The sequence below is a fragment of the Zonotrichia leucophrys genome, chromosome 2 (assembly GCF_028769735.1).
Source record: "Zonotrichia leucophrys gambelii isolate GWCS_2022_RI chromosome 2, RI_Zleu_2.0, whole genome shotgun sequence".
NCBI classification, from domain to species: domain Eukaryota; kingdom Metazoa; phylum Chordata; class Aves; order Passeriformes; family Passerellidae; genus Zonotrichia; species Zonotrichia leucophrys.
This window is the reverse complement of record NC_088171.1, coordinates 107,574,232-107,592,981: the sequence shown is the minus strand read 5'-3', so window position 1 is coordinate 107,592,981 and position 18,750 is coordinate 107,574,232. Positions and strand designations below refer to the sequence as shown.

Sequence of the window (18,750 nt, the reverse complement as noted above, 5' to 3'; positions counted from 1 at the left end):
GAAGAGGGGGGAGTAGAGGCTGCCGCCCGGCACAGCCCGAGCGTGTCCCCTGCAACGTGCGCGCCACAGCACCGTCACTCCCCCTCCCAGCCGACCGTACCACTTCCCTGCTATGAGGTTCGTCGGGCCGGAACGTACCAAGGCGACGGAGGGAAAGGGATAGACAAGAAAGGCGCGTGACAAGGCTGTGTGGGGGGGGATCACTTTCGAAGCGGCTCAGGGTCGGCTCTCGGTCCAGTTGTTCTGGCCGAGCCGTGCGTGGCGGCCACGGTCTCATCGAGGCGCCCCCTCACCAGGGGGAAAAGCAGCGAAGAGCCGCCGGTCCTCCTTAACCCCTTCCCCCGGCGGGATGGGGATGGGCCGTCCCACCGGGCGCGCGCCCCCGCCCCCCCGCGCACCGCGTTCTTCCCGGATCGCCGCCGCTGCTGGGTCCGCGGGGCGCGCGCGCGAACGGGCGGGAGCGGACGCGGAGGCTCCCGGCACCCGCCAGACATGTCGGTGGCGTTCGCGGCCCCGAGGCAGCGGGGCAAGGGCGAGATCACGCCGGCCGCCATCCAGAAGGTGAGGAGGGCGCGAAGAGGAGGGCCTGGGCCGGCCCGGGCGGCCCCGGGGGCTGCAGCTGCCGCTTCCTGCCGCGCGGGGAACGGGGGCGGCGGCGGCGGCTCAGGCCCGGAGCGCCGAGGCCCCGGCGGGGAAGGGAGGCGGCCGGGCCGCACTCGCTGCGCCCGGGGCTCGGCCCCGGCGGGGCACTGCCCCTCTCCCTGCGCTTGGACACTTGTTGGAGGGTCCCGGGGCCGGCGGGAGGCGCCGGGCGGAGGCGGGCGATGTCCCCGGGCCCCTCCAGCCCTCATTTTCCTTCCTCCTCTCGGGCTGCCCCGATCGCCCCCGCGGGCCTGAATTAAGCCGGGAGGACTCGGCCTGAAAGCGGAGGAGTGGAGTAAATCCTTCCTGCGGGGGGCTCTGACAGCGGGACCGCGGCCCGGGTGTTCCGGACCCTCTGCCCGACTCCGGGCGCTGCGGGGTGGGAGGCGGCTCCAGTTCCCAAACTTGGTAGACCTGGTAGTTAAGGCTGCCTCCCAGTAAGCCTTAGGTGTGATTGAAGAAGGATATCGCGTTCGGAGCCAATGACAGCGCCTCCGGACGGTTCCACCTAAGCTTGTGTGGGAGGGAGCAAGTTCACTCGCTAAAGCGATCAAAGGAAAGCACATACAAGATTAATAATAATGCACAGCAGCAACAGAGGAGTGTGTTCAAGTTCACTGGTAACTGTGTGGTATTTAGGAACTTAAGACTCGTACCATCATTGGTGTGGTTGGCCGTGGATCAAACAGATTTCAGATTGGTACCAGCTCCTTATGTGGAGAGGTCCTTTAGGTCAACAGAGCAAGCCTCTGATTTAGTAAAGAATTGGAACCTCTACAAAGCAGGTGTTGCAGCAATACGGAGCTCAAAGAAGAGCTTAGAGTTGTAATGGGAACCTCCAGGGTACTGTAGAAGTCAGTGCTTGGGAACTGTAGATGAAAAATACATATCCCTGGGTATGTAGTAGTCAGTAGAGACTTCAGGATGCTGAGGTGCACATGGAGAATACAGACAATAAAGTTCTCCTGGGTCTGTAGTCAAACCATTAGTTCAGTGGTGGTGTTCTGGCAAAACCCCAGTGTTAAAGTTGAAGAATTTTTGTAATGTACCTAAGTTGTCAGAAACCCTGAAGGTATCTTCATCCAGCTGGAAACTAAATTCTCTTTTGATGGTAGATGTTATAACTATCTCAATTTTCTCTCGGCAAACACTCAGTTAAACTTGTAAAAAGCAGTTGTCTGCAGCCCCACCTAGAATACAGTTATATTCCTTCTTGTTCCCTTTCCTCTTAACCATAGCATTCCTGCCCCCCTCCGGTCCTTTCCTTCTCAAGAGGTCTGGCTTACATGGCTGTAATGAAGAATGCAACCATCTAATGGGCAGTTTCAAGGTCTGTTTGTCTGCCAAGCCTTAAGAATCTGCTGCTTCCCTCAGGACTGTGGGAGGTATTCTGGGGAGAGCCTTGATTCACAGCTTCCTTTGCAAGTGCTCTGTTAGACTTTGGTATCAAAGGTATTATCTCCTTTTTCCCTGTTTTCTGGTGAAAATGGCCCCTGTGTTTCTTACAAAACTTGAATTTAGTTCATGTGCTGTGTAGCAGTGGGTTTGTGATCCTCTTCAGAGAGGTAGCTTTGCAGTTGTAGCTTTGCCTGTTTGCTGAGGCTCACATAGTAGCTGAAGATACTGCAGTTATGTCTGTGTTTAGTGCTTAATGCATGTGTTTCCAGATCCAGCAGTTTCAGGCAAAATACTTGCACTGGGATTTTTTTAGTCCATTCTGGTAAGTTACTGTTTAAAGTTTAAGAAAACTTGGCTGACCGGCTCGTTCTCACTGGGTAGAAGTTCTGAGTGAACTGCATAAGGTTTCTGACTCCATACTCTTTTCATAGTAGAGATGGATTAGGTGCACAAAAAAGTGTCACTACTTCTTTTTTTTTTTTTCCCCTCCCTGTAGAATTGGTTAGGGAAATAAAGGTTGTGGAATGATGTTGTGCTTTCCTTGTGGAAGGATGAGTCTGGTCATGGCTGGTTTCAGCCATGCTTGGAAGAAGGAGAGAATCTGTGGGATGTCTTAAGATTCTGCTAGTTTTGTGAAATTCAGCATCTGGGTAAAGGGATGTAAACCAGCTTTCCAGTGAGAGAAAGCAAAGGAATAAATTGATGCAAAATTTTGCATTTGGCAGTAAATTTTCCATTTCTGTAAGTTCACTTGGATAACTTGGCTGGAGGCTCAGATTAGCCATGGTTCTGCTAAATCTTGTCTGATCAGAGTGCAGAGCATGAGCTAGAAAGATGAGTGTGTGAGGGCCGCATGCACTCCAGGATATCAGGTTGTGTGGTTTTTCCCTGTTTACAGAGCTTGGAACACTGACTTCATGAACTTTTTGTAGAAAGTTGTGAAATTGGCCATTGCCCATGAGTTTTAGGACTACTCTTTTTTAGTGAGAAAATTAATTATCAGGTGTTCATTTTCATGGACACTGCTGAAGTATGATAGATTTATTGTGTCCATTTGTCCTGGTTCTGGCCACCATTAATTCCTGCACTGGCCAGGAGCACTCATGGCATGGACCCAGAGTTATTCTGCAGCACCTCACTCCATTTTCCAGGCGTGGGGGAAGGGGTCACATGTTGTGATGCCCTCAGGTATTGTTGGGGGCTCTGTGTGATGAGCACTTGCATGTGAATCATTTGCCCTCTTGTACCCTCCATCAGTAGTATTTTTTGCTGTTATTGTTTGCTTCTTATCTCAGTGGTATTTCCAGTAAATTTTTACTATTTCAGCAGGTGATCCTTTTGTACCTCCAGTTCTCCCCTCCACCCTACCAGAGGGGAGAGGGTTGCATGATTTGGAGTGTTTCAGTGGGAATATTAAATTGGGCAATACCATTCCTAAGCCATAATGTGCCATTATACCAAATATTTATAAAATGCAGCTTAGTTTTGTAAATATTGCCTGGCTTTGCAGTGCATTTGCTTTGAACAAATCTGGTTAGCTCAGTTTTCACCAACAACAATTTCAGTGTCTTTTAAAATTAAGTTTATAAGCAGTTGCAGGCTTTAGAAAGAGGAGGGAAGCTTGGGGCATAGACTTCTAAGTGAATTTCTTGTTAGCAAACAAATGAAGGAATGCAGAAAACTTTTTAAACTTTCTAAGAACTTGGTGCAAAATCAGGACAGGTATTTGAACAGGATGCTTCACAAATGTGGCTGCTGATGGTAGCACTGTGAAACCCTTAAGCCAAAACCTGTAAAACTGATTAGAGGGGGGAAATGGGAGCAAACCAATCTTCTGCAAATAAGTGGTGAAGTAGAACTTTATCCATAACAACATTTTTGTTGTTTTTTAAAACTAAGAAGAGGAGCATTACTCAAGACTCAAACTTATCTTCAGTTTCTTTCCAAAAAGAACATGGAATTTACTTCAAACTTCTCTTTGTTGTTTCAGATGTTGGATGAAAACAACCATCTTATCCAGTGTATAATGGACTATCAGAACAAGGGAAAGACTTCTGAATGCTCTCAGTAAGACCTTAATCTATACCTAATGTGGACTGGTTGAATTTCCATCTAGACCATCATTCTTGATTTGTTTAGCTTACCTTATAGGACAGCTGTGCTGTGAAGAAAAGCATTGCTACAGATACTACACTTGAAATTCTTGTGGGGGATGGGTGGGTTTTATTTGCTCTATGACTTCTGTCACTGAAATGTTGCAACTTGCCTGCTGCAAGTTGATGTCATGATGATGATGCTCATAAAAATAAGGACTGTCTAACAAAGATATTTTTCTTCTCTATGGTAATTACATTGTTGTAAAGAGGTAGTTTTGTTTGAAAAATACCCAAAATCATGTAGGAAAATGGTCCTTTTTGCTTCCTGATGGCATGTTTGAAAACTACCTGCTTTTCACGTGCCCAAGAACAAACAGGCTTGTTGTAGAAGTTTGGCTTGCCGAAACATCCATCGTAGACTTGCTGTCTAGTGGGGTCTTTGGAGAGTGAGCTGAGAGAACTATAGAAAGAGTGAATTGTTAAAGAGTGTTATTTTCCCATTACTCTTTCCTGGCATGAGGTGATGATGGCACCCATGTAATCAGACAAATATGGACAGGTAGTTCGTCCTACTCCCTTGCCAAGAGAACTGGTTATCTGGGAATAGGAGTGAGATCATAAACAATAGGTGCTTTTGGTTTAAGGGACTACTTTTGTTTGCAGGCCTGTAGTTGTGTACTTGTAATCTGCTCCAGTTTTCAAGGTTGTTTTTGTGACTGTGGGCCAGATACTGAGAGTCACTGTGGTTCTCTAGCAGAAAAATTATTCCATAGCAAGCTTCCAAATCTCGGTCCTCATGAAATGTGGTCATGTAAATCTATGATATCTTGAATATGGGGACATAATAAACATCTCTCTTTCTCTAGTGTTTGTGATGGAAGTTACACCAGACACAAAACACACTCCCTGTATGTGTCTCTGGTGATTTAGTTTAAGGCAGGAAGTGAAGTAAGTGAGAACAGTGTCACCCAGCTTTAGGTTTTTTTCATAGCAAGACAGTAATACAGTTAGGCACAGATATGATGGAGACATTGGGAAAGATTGGATAATAGATAAGTGTGGGGCAAAAGGCTTAAGATTCCTAGTAATGGTGCTTTGGTTAGTCTCTTGGGTCTTGTTTTGCGTAAGTAGCTTTCTTTACATTTGTGAATTAAAGTAAATTCTGATGTTACTGTATTTATGAATTAAGATTTGTTTTGCTTTGTTTATTTTGATAGATACCAGCAGATGCTGCATACAAACTTGGTTTATCTAGCCACTATAGCTGACTCCAACCAGAACATGCAGTCTCTACTACCAGCAGTAAGTATAAAATAATGTAAAAGTAGGGAATATATTTCATTTGGATTCCTGAAGGTAAAAAAAAACCCACCCAAACAAAAAACCAAGAAACCAAATGTTTGAGATAATGACCAAACACTTGGCCTCTGATTTACTGTGCAGTAAATACATGATACTGTCTCTTTATGCTGTATTTGGAGTAATCTCACTGCTTAGGTGTTGCTTAAAATCTGACTTGTTTAAATGTAGACTCTTACTGTGAATTAGATATGCAACGCTCAACTATCTGGTCTGCCTCAAAGATATAATTTTTTTTCCTTTATTGTTTTTTCCCCTCAGCTGAGAACTAGTGGTATGGTTCCTAGTCAACTCCTACAGCAGTACTCTTTTTCCTCTTAGATTAGGGAAAGGTGAGGGAATGGGATTTTTTTCTTTGTCTTTTTATTTTTCACTGGAATATAATCCATTCTCTTGCCCCAGTGGAATGAGGCTGGGTACATTTTTTGCTGCTTTTCCACCTTCTAGGTGAGTCTCAAATTCATTGCCTTTCTCCTGTATTAGAAAACTACCTTGTTTTAAGGTGGATTATGATAATATAAAAGAAGTAAGGGCCCAGAGGCCCTTGAAACAGCACATCACTTCACATGTCTTGGATATTATTTGCTATCTTTTTTAGTCTGAATTTTTTCTGAATCTGTATTCTTGAACTCTGTATTTTACAAGATGCCTCGAATTTTTCCCCTTTTCCATTGTTTATGCAGCAATAAGAAAAGAAACAGCAGCATAAAGATAGCTTGCTGTCTGTTTGCTTTTTGTGCTAATCAGAAAGCTTGGGGAGTTCATTGTGAGTAACACAAGGAAGGTCTTTGTTTTTTAGTAATAAGACTTTTCTTGAATTAATATAGTCTTGATTCATTTCTGCAAAATGAAGCTAAAAAGAATGTCTATAAAACAGCCATTCCTAGATACTAGTTTTCACCAACTGAAATTGAATTACTTTTTCTTTGGTCTCTGGAGAAGTGTTCTCCAATCATTGCTGCTAGCGAAGCATCCTTTCAAGTTGGTACCTAGAGGACTATAGAAACAGTGCTTTATTATGTCCAACCTGTTGTGCCTGTAGAGGTTTCTCTTTTATGAATCCATGCTTGTAGCTGAGGGGGAGGGAAAGAACCCTTTAAGAGGGCTGTGTGTGTTCCTCAACTAATATGTTTTTGGAGGCTTAATTCATATCCTGGTTCTGATGACAACTGGAAATGAATTTGACCTTCTCCTAGTCCCTGGTGGACAGCCCTGTTGTTAAAGTTGAATGTGATGACATTCTCTGCCTAAAAGAAAATGAAGATAGGGCTGTGAAAGGCTTTTGCAGATCTGGACAGAAGTGTGTTTCTGATCTTCAATGACAGAAATATTCCATGATACTGAGAAAAATAGCATAGTGTGTGTGTGTTTGAGTGGGTAGAGACAGTCTCTTTTGGACAGGTGAGGAAGTGAATAAAGGTGTTTGGGTTTTCTTTCAAAAGTACTAAATGAAATTTTAGATCTTCAGTGTTACCTAAATGTAGATGACCTACAATCTTTGAAGATTGTCCCAAAATGTAGCATAATCAGATTGTAGCATGATGATTTTTGTTAGGGTTTATAGGAAAATATTCTTTATATTCTTTCTGTCTTGCTAGTAAATTTTAGCTAACAGAATTTGGGAACGTGCAAGATATCATGTTATCTTTCTTTGTTCAATGCAAGATGAACTACTTTGGGGTCTTTTCCTCCACTGGCTTTCCATGTAGGAGCTGTTGAGGCTCATGCTGACTTGGAGGTAGTAGGATTCTCTTCACCATGCTTGTGTATCAGCAGTTGATTAGTGTTCAAGGTGTGGATGGCAGCAGTAAATACAGACCAGGATACTGTGTGTGTAGACATCTACTATTTTTAATACTGAAAGATATCAACTTTATGCTACTGCTTCTGCAGTTTCTTTCCACAGAAGTTAGGAGACCTTGAGTTTGGATACCTTCTGAAATTGGGTTCTGTGTCATCTATTCATTTCTGGAAGATTGTTCCCCCCAGCAGACTAAATTTTCTTTTTTGTTCAAGTTTTATCCTGTTATTGTTTTAATCAGGTAAATAAGCTTTCAAGAAATTTCACAACTTTTAAAGCATTTCATAACAAGTTATAGTTACGTGTTAAAGTGAGATTGGAAAGAGAATGCTTCTCTTCAGATGTCATTCACACTGAAAAAAAGACATAAGTTACCAGGTTCATTGAAATTTTTAGTATGAGCAAAAATTGCTCAATGCTTTATATTGTTAGGAGAAATGCTTGTAGTCAGCTGTTGTGCCTTTTCCTTTGCCTTTCAGAATTCACTGTTCCAATGAAATGACTGATGTAGTTTCTGAAACTCTGGTACTGCCTTAGAGAACAAAAAGTGTAGAGATCCAATAGTGCTGTGTAGAGAAATGTTTATATAACTGGGACCTGGAAGTGTGGAAAGGTGAAGCAGGTGAAGCAAGCACTGCAGAGTCTGAGTGAAGGGAGCCAGGAAAACTTTGATAATCCAGTGTCATAACAAGGCTCCTGTGGTCATGTATGCCTACTAGAGTACTAAATTATTGCTTTTGGGTAAGACACCTTCTTTCACATTAAGAGACAAAGTGTGAGGTTCTTGAGTGAACCAGTCTTTTTTCAGCTGTGTGAACAGCAGCATTACTAAGGGAAGGGCTGTTATGTGGTGTCTTCCCAGCTGGATTGGAGCAGTGACGAAGTTCGCGTTTGAAGTTGATGCAACATTTTGCTGTCTCTCTGAGTTGTGGCAGGTATTTTTGCATCACAGTCAAGAGTCTCTTTATGATCACCTTATGACATAAGCTAGCTTCCCAGAAAGGGCTTTTGCACCATGAGGAACACTTGCTTTCTTGTGATTTTTCACTGGTGCTGCCTTTGAGGGAGGCCTACAGCAAGATATTGATATCCTTGAACTGTAGAGAGCAAAGATGCAATTGAAGTGGTGGTGAGATATTGTGTGTTTGTTTCTAAACACATGACATTTCAATCTGCAGAACAAGCATCCTCCTTGACTTGTATTTTTTTTGTTTTCTGAAGTGTTTTTAGTGCCCTTAAAAAGTCATTGAAGGCTACTGAATAAAAAAACCCCAGCTTTTCTATTTGGGCATCTTCCCTCTCTTATATGTCTTAGTTTTGCCAAATATTTTTAAGGAAACAACCCGTAACTGTCACTTTATTTGGTATGTAGTAGGAAACTTTTCATTTTATAATGGCCACATATTGAGATCTACAGGAATTATTTGGGAACACTGGTGTGTGAGTTTTTATTGTTTTTTTGGGTTTTGTTTTGTGGAGGGTGGTTTTTTTTTTGTAGTATAGGCAGTGATGTTTTTCAGTTTTTCTTACATTCTGTCAGCATTCAGAGCATGAGATTTCAGTGTATATTTCAGGGTGTTGAAAATAAGTGCTTCTGATTATTACTCACTTGTGTAACATAGAGCTTTCTTTTATGTTGGAAGTGCCAGTTTCTTCCACTACTAAGTTACAGTCTGTATGTGTAATGACTTCCAAGAAAACTTACTGTGTCCAAGTCACAGAAGAATCTGGATATTGCATTAAATAGTTTTTCTAAATTTGATAGTATTGTAAAGGTTATTAATAAACTTTCTAATTACAAACCACAAATATCTTTTTTCTTGAGCTATTTCTTTGAAAAATTAAGCTTTTTGTAGCACTTGCGAAATCCCTTATTTTGTGCTATTCCCAAACTTGTCACACAGATTAGAGAGGAGTCCATGTCACTTTAGTTAAAAAATACTTGTCTAGAAGATAATGATTGCTTTTTATAAACACCTAATCTCAACAAGCACTGAAATGCTGGTTCTTCCCAAAACATCTGCTTCAAGAGATAGGAAAAAACCCAAACCACAGCAAAGCAAACTAACACAAACAAATCTCCCAAACCAAAACCAAAGACAACCACTGCCCATACACCAAATAATAAAATACTTCCAAAAATTAACTTGAAGACAAGCTTTCATGAAGTGTTAGTAATGATGTTTAATGGTTCTAAGTTGTGGAGCTCTGCAGGCTAAGTAGGAATCTTTAATATATAAGCATGGTTTCACTCAGACAATGAAAACTCTCATATAGTTTTACACACTTTATTTTTCAAAGGGGTGATGTTCTATCTGTGGTTTTAGTGTACTTGCAATGTGTTGTAGAAAAAAATGGGAGTCTTAAGAAATGAGTGTGCATTCTGTTTTTTTTTAGTAGCCATTATTTTGAACACAAAAGTTGTCTAAAATATATGGTAATTGAATTACCTTGACTTGGCTCTTCTTGAAAAAAGCAAGGTGGCATCCTGAAAATAAAAATATGGCTCAGTTTTTTTCACACTTTAAAATAAAAGTGTGAAGTACAACTTTTATTACTGATGATGAGAGGAATCCTAAATTAATGAGATTCTTGTCCACTTATGCACCAAATACCTGGTAAAGTTTGATAGCTGTAGTGGTGGTGTGGTTTAACCCCAGCTGGCAACTAAGTACCATGCAGCTGCTTGGTTATCCCACACACCTTCCTTCCCCTTGCAGTGGGCTGGGCAGGAGAATCAGGAAAAAAGATGAAACTTCTGTGTTGAGATAAGAACAGTTTAATAATTGAAATAAAATACTACAATAAGATTATAGTTGTAATTAAAAATGAGACAGTAAAGCCACAGACCAGTGCCCAGTCTGAGTATGATGCTCTGTGGTGTGGATTATCCTTTTGGCCAGTTTGAGTCTGCTGTCCTGGCCATGCTCCCTCTTGGCTTCTTGCACACCTTGCTGGCAGAGCCTGGGAAACCAAAAAATCTTTGATTTAAGAAGAAGCACTGCTTAGCAACTAAAACCTCAGTGTGTTATCAACATTATTCTGCTGAATCCAAAATCCAGCACTGCACCAGCTACTGGGAAGAAAATCAGCTCTATCTCAGCAGAAATCAGGACAGGTGGCATAGCAGAAAATCTGTTTGTAGTATGTGGAGTATGCTGCATAATTTTGCATTAACCTTTCTGAACACAAGTCCATGCCCAGTTCAAGTTCAACTATTTGTAAACTTGAATTAATAGAGAACAGAGCAAAAGGAAGGTTGAATGTTTCCTGTCAAGAGGCAAGGGAGCTATTAGTGATTCCTGGAGCTTGGATTTTGAAGAATAATTGCTCTGATTAAATGTTAAATAGTTTTGAAAAAAACCATAATTTCTTAAGATGTTACAAAAGAGAAGAAGGAGGCTGTGTTGGCACAACTGAATGGGTACTGTTGGAAATGAAGAGTCACTGGTGGGAGCTTCTTAACCCAGCAACTACACTAAGAGAAAAATAAATACTGAAATTTCTGTTGTTAGGAGTGAATTCAGAGCCCAATAGCTGCCATTTTAAACAGAGGATTGCTCTGAGTTCTGTAAGGATTGCTCTGAGTTCTGTAAGCTACTTTGCATGTATTGTTAATCAGGTGTGTCCACACGGGGAGCTAGTGCACTGTACACAAAAAACTATTTCTATTGCCTCTGAACTTCTGTGGCTGATTTAGAAATCAGTAAAAATCACTGGCAGTTTGAATGAGGAGTATGCTCTAAAGTGTAATTCTTTCATACTCACAGATGTCATTTGCCTCTCTGTAGTGCAGTATCTGCACAATAAATACATTTTCAATTGTAGGCTGTTTCCTGAGAGCTGTACCAGGTAGTCTGGTAACATAGGTGCAGAGTCTGTATGGTTCTGCTCTTTCCCAAATGCTTTGCTGTGAGGGTTCTGCTGGATTCTTTCTGCTTTAGGTAAGTTTACATAAAGCCTTTTAGCTAGAACAGAGATGGATTTTTTTTCCCTTAGACTACTAAATGCAAGCAAAACCTGTAAGTATCAGACCAAACAGTAAACCATCTTAAAAGCAAAAGAGACCAGGGCTGTGGAACACAAAGCTGAGGACAGATAGGAACTGCATTTTATGGGGGAGTTACAGAGCACCTCAGAAGTTGTCTAGTTTCTATAATTCAGTGATCCCTGAGTTAACATCCACAGTTAAGTGATGCATGGTCACTCTTAATAAACCCATATGAATTAATGCAGTTTTTAAAATTTCTGATTTAAGTAATTTTTAGTTCTACTAAAACCCCCCAAAGAATTTTTGGAGGATTATTTTTAGAAGTATCAGAATAGCTATTGCTAAGAGGACATCAGATATTTCAGGGTTAAATTTTGTTTGTTAAAATGTTGTGAAATATTGTGAAATATTTTTATGCAGTGACATATGCAATTTGAAACAATTAAAGATTTCAGTTTCCTCTTTAAACAGAATGTTTAAGTATTAAGTCAGAATTTCTCTGACTTTTGAAGATCCTGATGTAGATCAAGATGTATTAACTGGTTGTCATTGTAAATTTAAAATTCCTTACTCTGAGTCACACCTGGTAATCCAACAGTGAGAGCAGAAATTACATTTATAATTAACTTCACTATTTAGACATGATTGTGAGTGTTTTTCCTGTACAAATCCTCCTTACTCTCAAATATTTCACTAGCTAAGAATTGATACAGGCTCTTTATTTTTTCATTGAAGACACTCAGTACCAGAATACCCTGTCCCTTGTAGAGGAAGAGTTGTAGCCCAATTAAATCTCTGCTCTTTCTAATCTCAAAAGCATATTCCTTTACGATCTTATTTCCCAGTCTGACACCTCAGTAAGTGCTCCACAGGTGCCATCACCACCTATCAACAGAGTCCTGCTCTCTGAGACTGGGACAGGTCCTGTGATATTAGCAATGTGATATGAGCAGGGCAGAGTACCCCCTGGGAAGGGGTGTTTTGTTTTGCAGAAAATGCTATTTGAGAATTGAAAACAAAGATGATTGATTAAATCCCGAGTTAAGGCTTCTCTTGGAAACAAAAGAAGGCTATTTATGTTTGCATTTCCTGTAGCTTTTAATTGTTATTCTGAGAGAATTTCAAGAAAATTGTATTTTTGATAGTGTCCTTTAAGTATCTATTGGTAGTTGTATTGATTAGCAATATTGTGTTTTAATGTGCTTAACAGTATTTCCTGGTTTTTGCCTTTTTTCTTAAATTTTTTTGCTGAGTGAGTTGATACTCCACCTCAGTTTTCATAACAATACATGTTCCCTAAACAAATCTTTGGACCTGCTGGTGGTGGTAAGAAAAATCTTACCATCTTCAGGTACACATTTTCACCCTAGGTGATTTTATTGCTGCATCTTGTATTTGATCTATTTTATTATTTAAAAGAAAATCCTCTAAAAATGCAGTGTAGCTATTGTCTTTAATGCATGCTTTCAAATAACTTTTGGATTTAGTAGAATTTTGTTTGCTGGAAGTTGTCAGTTAAAATCTAATTTTTTTTTCTCATCTCTTTTTTTTGTTGCAACTATTGGGTCAGTTTCAGTCTTTTTCCAGTTCAGATTTCTAGAGTTTCACTAAATAGCTTATAATTAATTTTTTTCATGCTCTGATAAATTTTAAATGCTCATAGCCACTGTAAGTGTAATCTGTGTGTTTGGGGAAATGAGCCAAAAGTTAGCGTTTAGCAAGTGAAACTAATATTTACTAAATCTTTACTTTTTACTGAAGTAAAATATTTAACATTTTCTACTACATAATTGGAATAAAGTCAGCAGTGATTTTAATTTTCATTCCTTTTTGTCCCACTTCCAGCAAAAGGAGGGAAGTAGCCTTTCCTTTGGTTCTGTTAGCCTGTGTTTGGATGTCATTTTACCCTTCCTATGTAGGCTTAATGGCTAGAATTCATTTTGGGTAGCTTTTCTTTCGCACAGGGTGGGTTGTTTCTTTTGAATACTGTGTGGTCATTTTGCATTGCAAAAGTCTTTGCTGTATTTAGTGCATGTTCTTGGGGATGGTCAATTTTCTTCTGTAAGGAACAAAAAAGGTTAAATAATCTGATTTATGTAGCTGGGTGGGGTTTTTTTCTTGTTGTGGGATTTTTAAATTGAAGTTAATTTAAAGAAGTTTATTATCTCTAAAAGTCTGGATCAAGTCCAATAGAAATCGGGAAGTTACCATTTAAAAACAATTTTTTCTTGTTTTCTTCTGTCTGCATCCACTAGAAAAATACTCTGGAGGAATTTCACTGGGGAATAATTATATCTGCAGGAGACATTTCATTTTAATTACTATCAGGTAGTGATTGGTTTATGATCTGACAAAAAAGACTGTAATGCTCTTTTAAAATATCCTATATAATATCCTATATAACTGTTTCTATTGCATAGACGTATGTGTAATTATCTCTTAATCTTGTTTAAACTTACTTCCAGAGTACTGTGTTGATGAATACCTCAGATTTATGTGATTTATGGCGTGTCTTGTATGTTTAATGTTATTCTTCAATTTACTGACTATTCTCCTGAGGTTTTCTTTCTTGTTAAACCATAAATTGGATGATCTACTTTTTGTATGTATCATACATTAAATTGTCTTTCTGTCATATCCTCTTAAGTCATATTCCTTTATTCCTTTTTCAGGTGTAAACAATCCAAGTTTTTAAACACTGATTGCCTCTCTTTAGAATCCTGCTATTTTTACAGTATCTTTTTGAGGTTATTTTTCCCAAATTGAATGTGTATTATGGTATCAAAAACATTAGCATTTTTTCTTTAGTATTCTAAATTGACTTCGGGTATTACTGAAGATAATCAGAAAGAGACCACAGGTATTATGCATAGATTTTCTGGGGTTTTGAGTTTTCTGTTTGTTTTGTTGGGTTTTTCTTTTTGGTTTGGGACTTTTTTTCCCCACCAAACACTCTGGATTGTGATAAATTCTTTTTTGTTTGTTACTTGTTTTCTGGATTAGTGGCAACAGGAGCTTCCTCTTTCTGAAGAACGTGGTTTACAATTCCATGTAGTTGTCATATATTTATCCACATCACTTGGCACCTTCTGCTTATTCTTTCTTTCACATTTTCAGTAATGTTGCAGTAGCTTCTTATATTGACATTTACTAAAATATTTTCAGGAGAGCTCTGTATGTTCCTTAACTCTTTGAACTTCCCTCTGGGCAGTTTCTGATCAGTGCCATTGAACAATGTATTGCTCCAAAAGGCTTTGTCAAAAAACTTGTGTTAAGAGGCTTCTGTTAATTATGCAGCTAGGTGGTTTAGTTGATATTTTTAAAAAATTTCTAGTAAATTAGAAAGGTTTGACTTTACTATATTGGTTCTACTACTTTTTTAATAAGTAGAGGTGTAGTGTTTGTCTACCTTCTATTTATCTGATAGGGGTAGTTTCTTTTAATGGAAGATTGAATTTTTTTTTAGCATCTTTGACCTTTTTCTTGCATTATTTTCAAGAATCTGATATGGATTCACGTAGGCCTTTGGGCTGTTTCCATATCCAGAAGCTCCTCTTGATGAATTACTTTCTGGTAGTACCTCTTTGAGTGTTTTTAGTTGCTCCCTCAATTGACTTAATTCCCTGTGGTTTGTGAAGTCTCTTGCAGGTTTTTGTATCTAAAGCCCTTAACAATCTTTTGTTCCTTGTCCTTGCATGTCTACACTCCCTCATGCTGTCTTTTTGATAACTGCAGTGTTTTTCTTGAAGGATAGTTGATTTGAAAACTTCAGACTAAATAGAGTTGGAATATATATAGTTTTGTTTAAATAATCCTTGGAGCTTTTTTTGTCCCTCTTTCCACAGATAAGGGCATGCCCATGTTTGTACAATGCAGTATAGCTAAAACCTAGGTATGAGGTGATCTTCTTTAGTACTTCATTGGACTTTCTAATGTTTCATACTTGGAATTGAAGAAGTTCATTTTAATTCTAAAAACATTTCAGCTTGGATGATTTTTGACTTTGCTCTCAGTTTGCTGGCATGGGCCTTCTCTGAGGCTGACATGGGACAGGCTCTGAGCACTTACTGTTCATGTGGAGGTTACCAAGTGTGTTGGTTTTGATAGTATTCCTGAGCATACTTTCCAAATAAAAATGAAAAATGGTCTGTTTTCTTTTTTGTTTATTTCTTTGTATATCAGTTTTAGATAATTTTTGTAAGATTCTGTTAAATGCAAAATTAGGATAATAGTGAGTTTTGAAGGTGAGGGGACACAAGACTCTAACTGAGGGGAAGCAGCCTTGCCTTGGTTGCTCACTAGTGGAGGAAGAACAAGGAGAATGGAGCAGCATTTCGGTCACATTGTTCAGAGGGTAGAGCTGCCTTTCACTCTTACCTTCTTCACCTCCTGCCGCTTCTGCTGTAGGCTGAAGAAGGAACTTTGCTTATAAAATGTTATTCTCTTCATCATGGAGGAATGAAAGGAATTTAGTAAGAGAAGTTGCCTACTTGCTTATATTTTTCTTCATCTCCTTCCTTCTTACTGCTGAAAAAAAAGCCTTCACTAATTTCCTGAAGAATTTTTTAAAGTACTGCAGGGAAAATAATACCTGCTTGAGGTATTTGAAGAAATGTTGAGACAACAAATTACTACCATTCAGTTCCCTCCCCTGGCAAGTGAATATATGTGTGTGTCTGTGTTACTCTGCTGTTACCATCTCCAACATACACTCACTGGGAAAGCCTTACTCTTTACTACTATATTGTGTTTTGTCTTTATGAACCTGGTGAATAGTGTAGGCATAGGCAGGGACTGGGCTAGAGAGGAACCTAGGGTTCACCTGCTTGGTTCTGTCTGTGAAGAGAAATGTTGGAAAACGCACGCGTGGTTGTCTCATGGGGACAGTTTTTCATGAATAGTTATAACCTGTAGGCAGAATCCTCAAAAGCCAGAGAGCCGGGAATTTGCTCTCATTGAGATGATTTTTACTCCCCTGAAAGTGCTTGGCTAAGGTATGTGAGAAGGATCGTAGAGTCTCACAGGTGTTTTTAGTAGGAAAACAAAGCTGGCTACTAGCAGTTTCTCTGTCTCCTTACATTGCTATGAGGAGAACCTACCAGTAAATTCCCCCTTGTATTTATTGTTTTTCTTGCTCTCCCTCTTTGAACTCTCAAGGTTATTCAGTTATTTTCCTCGCAATTTCATTAGGAAATTTGCCAAAAACATCCTTTCTAGGCAGCTGTCTCTGGACCTTTGGAGGCCAGCACTAATGTGCTTCCAGTCTGTAGGGGGTGTTTGGCATGGAATTATGAACTAGGCCTTCATTGCTTTGGGGGAGAGCAGGGAAGAGATCGCTAGTGTTTTACCACACCCAGGTGCAAATTTTTTGCTGGTCTATGAGCATTCAGAGGTTTTCATCTCATGTTGTACCTGTTTTGTCCCAGTGCAAGGTCTGTTAACAGCAACAAATAGTTGACGTGAGAGAATTACAGTGAACACTTATTTCTCCGTTGAATGAAAGCTTTTGTGTGTGTGTGTGTAAGGGAGTGACTCCAGCAGTCTTAAACTGTTCAGATGTAATTTTTTAATGAGGCATTGATTTGTTTTTTTTTATTTTGAAGTGGTGCTCAAAAGGTACTGTGGTGTTGTCTGCATGTAATACTTCATGTAAAATCGATTAAAATGTTAAACGCTTTGCCAGAATTAATGTTGGGAGGAGTTAAACATATCAGATAGAGAATGAAATGCATTTCAGCGCTCTCTTTCATATGCTGTTGAACAATATAGGCGAGCGCTGTACCATATGTACATATAATATATTTGTCAGACTAACTGCTCCTCGTGTTTGACTAAACTGTCTCCTTTCAGCCACCCACACAGAATATGCCTATGGGTCCGGGCGGGATGAGTCAGAGCGGCCCTCCCCCACCGCCGCGCTCACACAACATGTCTTCAGATGGCATGGTAGGTGGGGGCCCTCCTGCACCACACATGCAGAACCAGATGAACGGCCAGATGCCTGGTAAGTTTTTCTCCTCTAAGACATTAACACCAGCGTTGCCTGGCAACTGAAACGACATGGGGGCTCAAGGGATACTAGATTGTTGATGACAAAACTGCTTTGAATGCCCCCGAGTACAAGCTCTCTTAGAGTTTGTTAGCTACAGAGCTACGTGACCTGTATTCAGTGTTTATCAGGCTGCCCTTGGGCTTTGATGTAGCTGACACACAGCATTCCTCTGATGAACAGAACTGGCTAAATTTAGTCTGTTTGAAACCATGCAGTACAGCTGGCTTTAGAGGGCTTACTGGGGAAAGGTATTGGCCTGTGGCTGAGCGAACACAAATCCTTCAATAAAAAGATAATGTGAAATCACTGTAGCTAAATAATTAGATAATAATAAAATAGATACATCTGAAAGCGACTGTTTCTGATTTGGGTAAATGTTTAAAAGAAAAAAAGGTTGCTTTTATACAGCTTCCACTAATCTCCTGTGTTCTTTATTATTGAAGATGTGTTGAATCGTAAGGGATTTGTAAAGAAATGGCCTCCAGATTATTGTTCTAGGTGTAAATTTTAAGTTCAGTTTCTATGCCATCCTGTTTTGTAATAAAAAGAAATGTACTTGGGAAGACAGAAACAAAGCAGAGAAAGGAGGATGATAAAATTCCACATTGTACCTACCAATACTGGCTTTGGGGTAACTATTCCCTTTAGCAGTCAGATCAGAGTGGAGTAGGCAATGGAAGAGCATGCTTTTTTATATAGAGGCTATTTTCCTGAATTTCCACTTGTAAAATCATACTGCCTATTTCATGTGAAATGACTTTCAGCTTAAAATTGCATTCCCAGGATTGCTTTTGTTCAGGATCCCTTCTTTTTTTCTTTTTTTTTTTTTTTTTTTTTGTTATGGAGGAACTTTTCATACAAAAGCTCCTCAAGGTATTGATACTTTCAAGAAAGGAAACTACTGTCAAAGGATTTTGAAAATTAATCTCTCACTGGTGTCAAGGATAACCTTCCTGACAGCAAACACAGTAATAACTATGCAAAACTTTATACAAAGTAAAAAATGTAACAATTGCTGTAGTCTCTAATTTCTGTGCAAATCTTGATAAAATGGACTTGATATAATGGTGGCTTTTCTGAAAGAGTAACTTGAATAGCCTCCAGAGGCTGTGTGTAAGAAGTGCAATAAAAGATCTAGAGAAGTTAGTTTCATCATACACGGTGGACATGGTCTGCATTTGGAAGTGTAAAGAGCAATACATGCTTCTCCCTAAGTAGGGCAGAGATATTCTGATTATGGTGTCCTTTATCCAAGTAAGATCCATCAGTTCCCATGGAGAATAGCATTGCCTCTCAAAAATCAGTCTCTTTGACCCTCAAGTGTAATCATATTATTGTTGTTATAGTGATCTTTTCCAAGGAGAAGGATTACTAAGTCACAATGTGAGCATAATGACTTCACTGCAGAGCC

General features: G+C 39.8%; 1 protein-coding gene across 2 annotated transcripts in view; it reads left to right on the top strand.

Moving 5' to 3' along the window:
* The first annotated feature begins 356 nt into the window (after positions 1–356).
* Positions 357–18,750, top strand: part of SS18 (SS18 subunit of BAF chromatin remodeling complex) — a 42,721-nt gene continuing 24,327 nt past the window's right edge. Inside the window, exons 1-4 of one of the 2 annotated variants that reach the window (XM_064706001.1) lie at positions 357–561; positions 4,031–4,107; positions 5,354–5,438; positions 17,138–17,291. In XM_064706001.1, coding sequence (XP_064562071.1) covers positions 493–561; positions 4,031–4,107; positions 5,354–5,438; positions 17,138–17,291 — 385 coding nt within the window. In that variant the 5' untranslated portion in view covers positions 357–492. The remainder of the gene's footprint in view (positions 562–4,030; positions 4,108–5,353; positions 5,439–17,137; positions 17,292–18,750) is intronic. The other variant, XM_064706002.1, reaches the window with a different exon arrangement.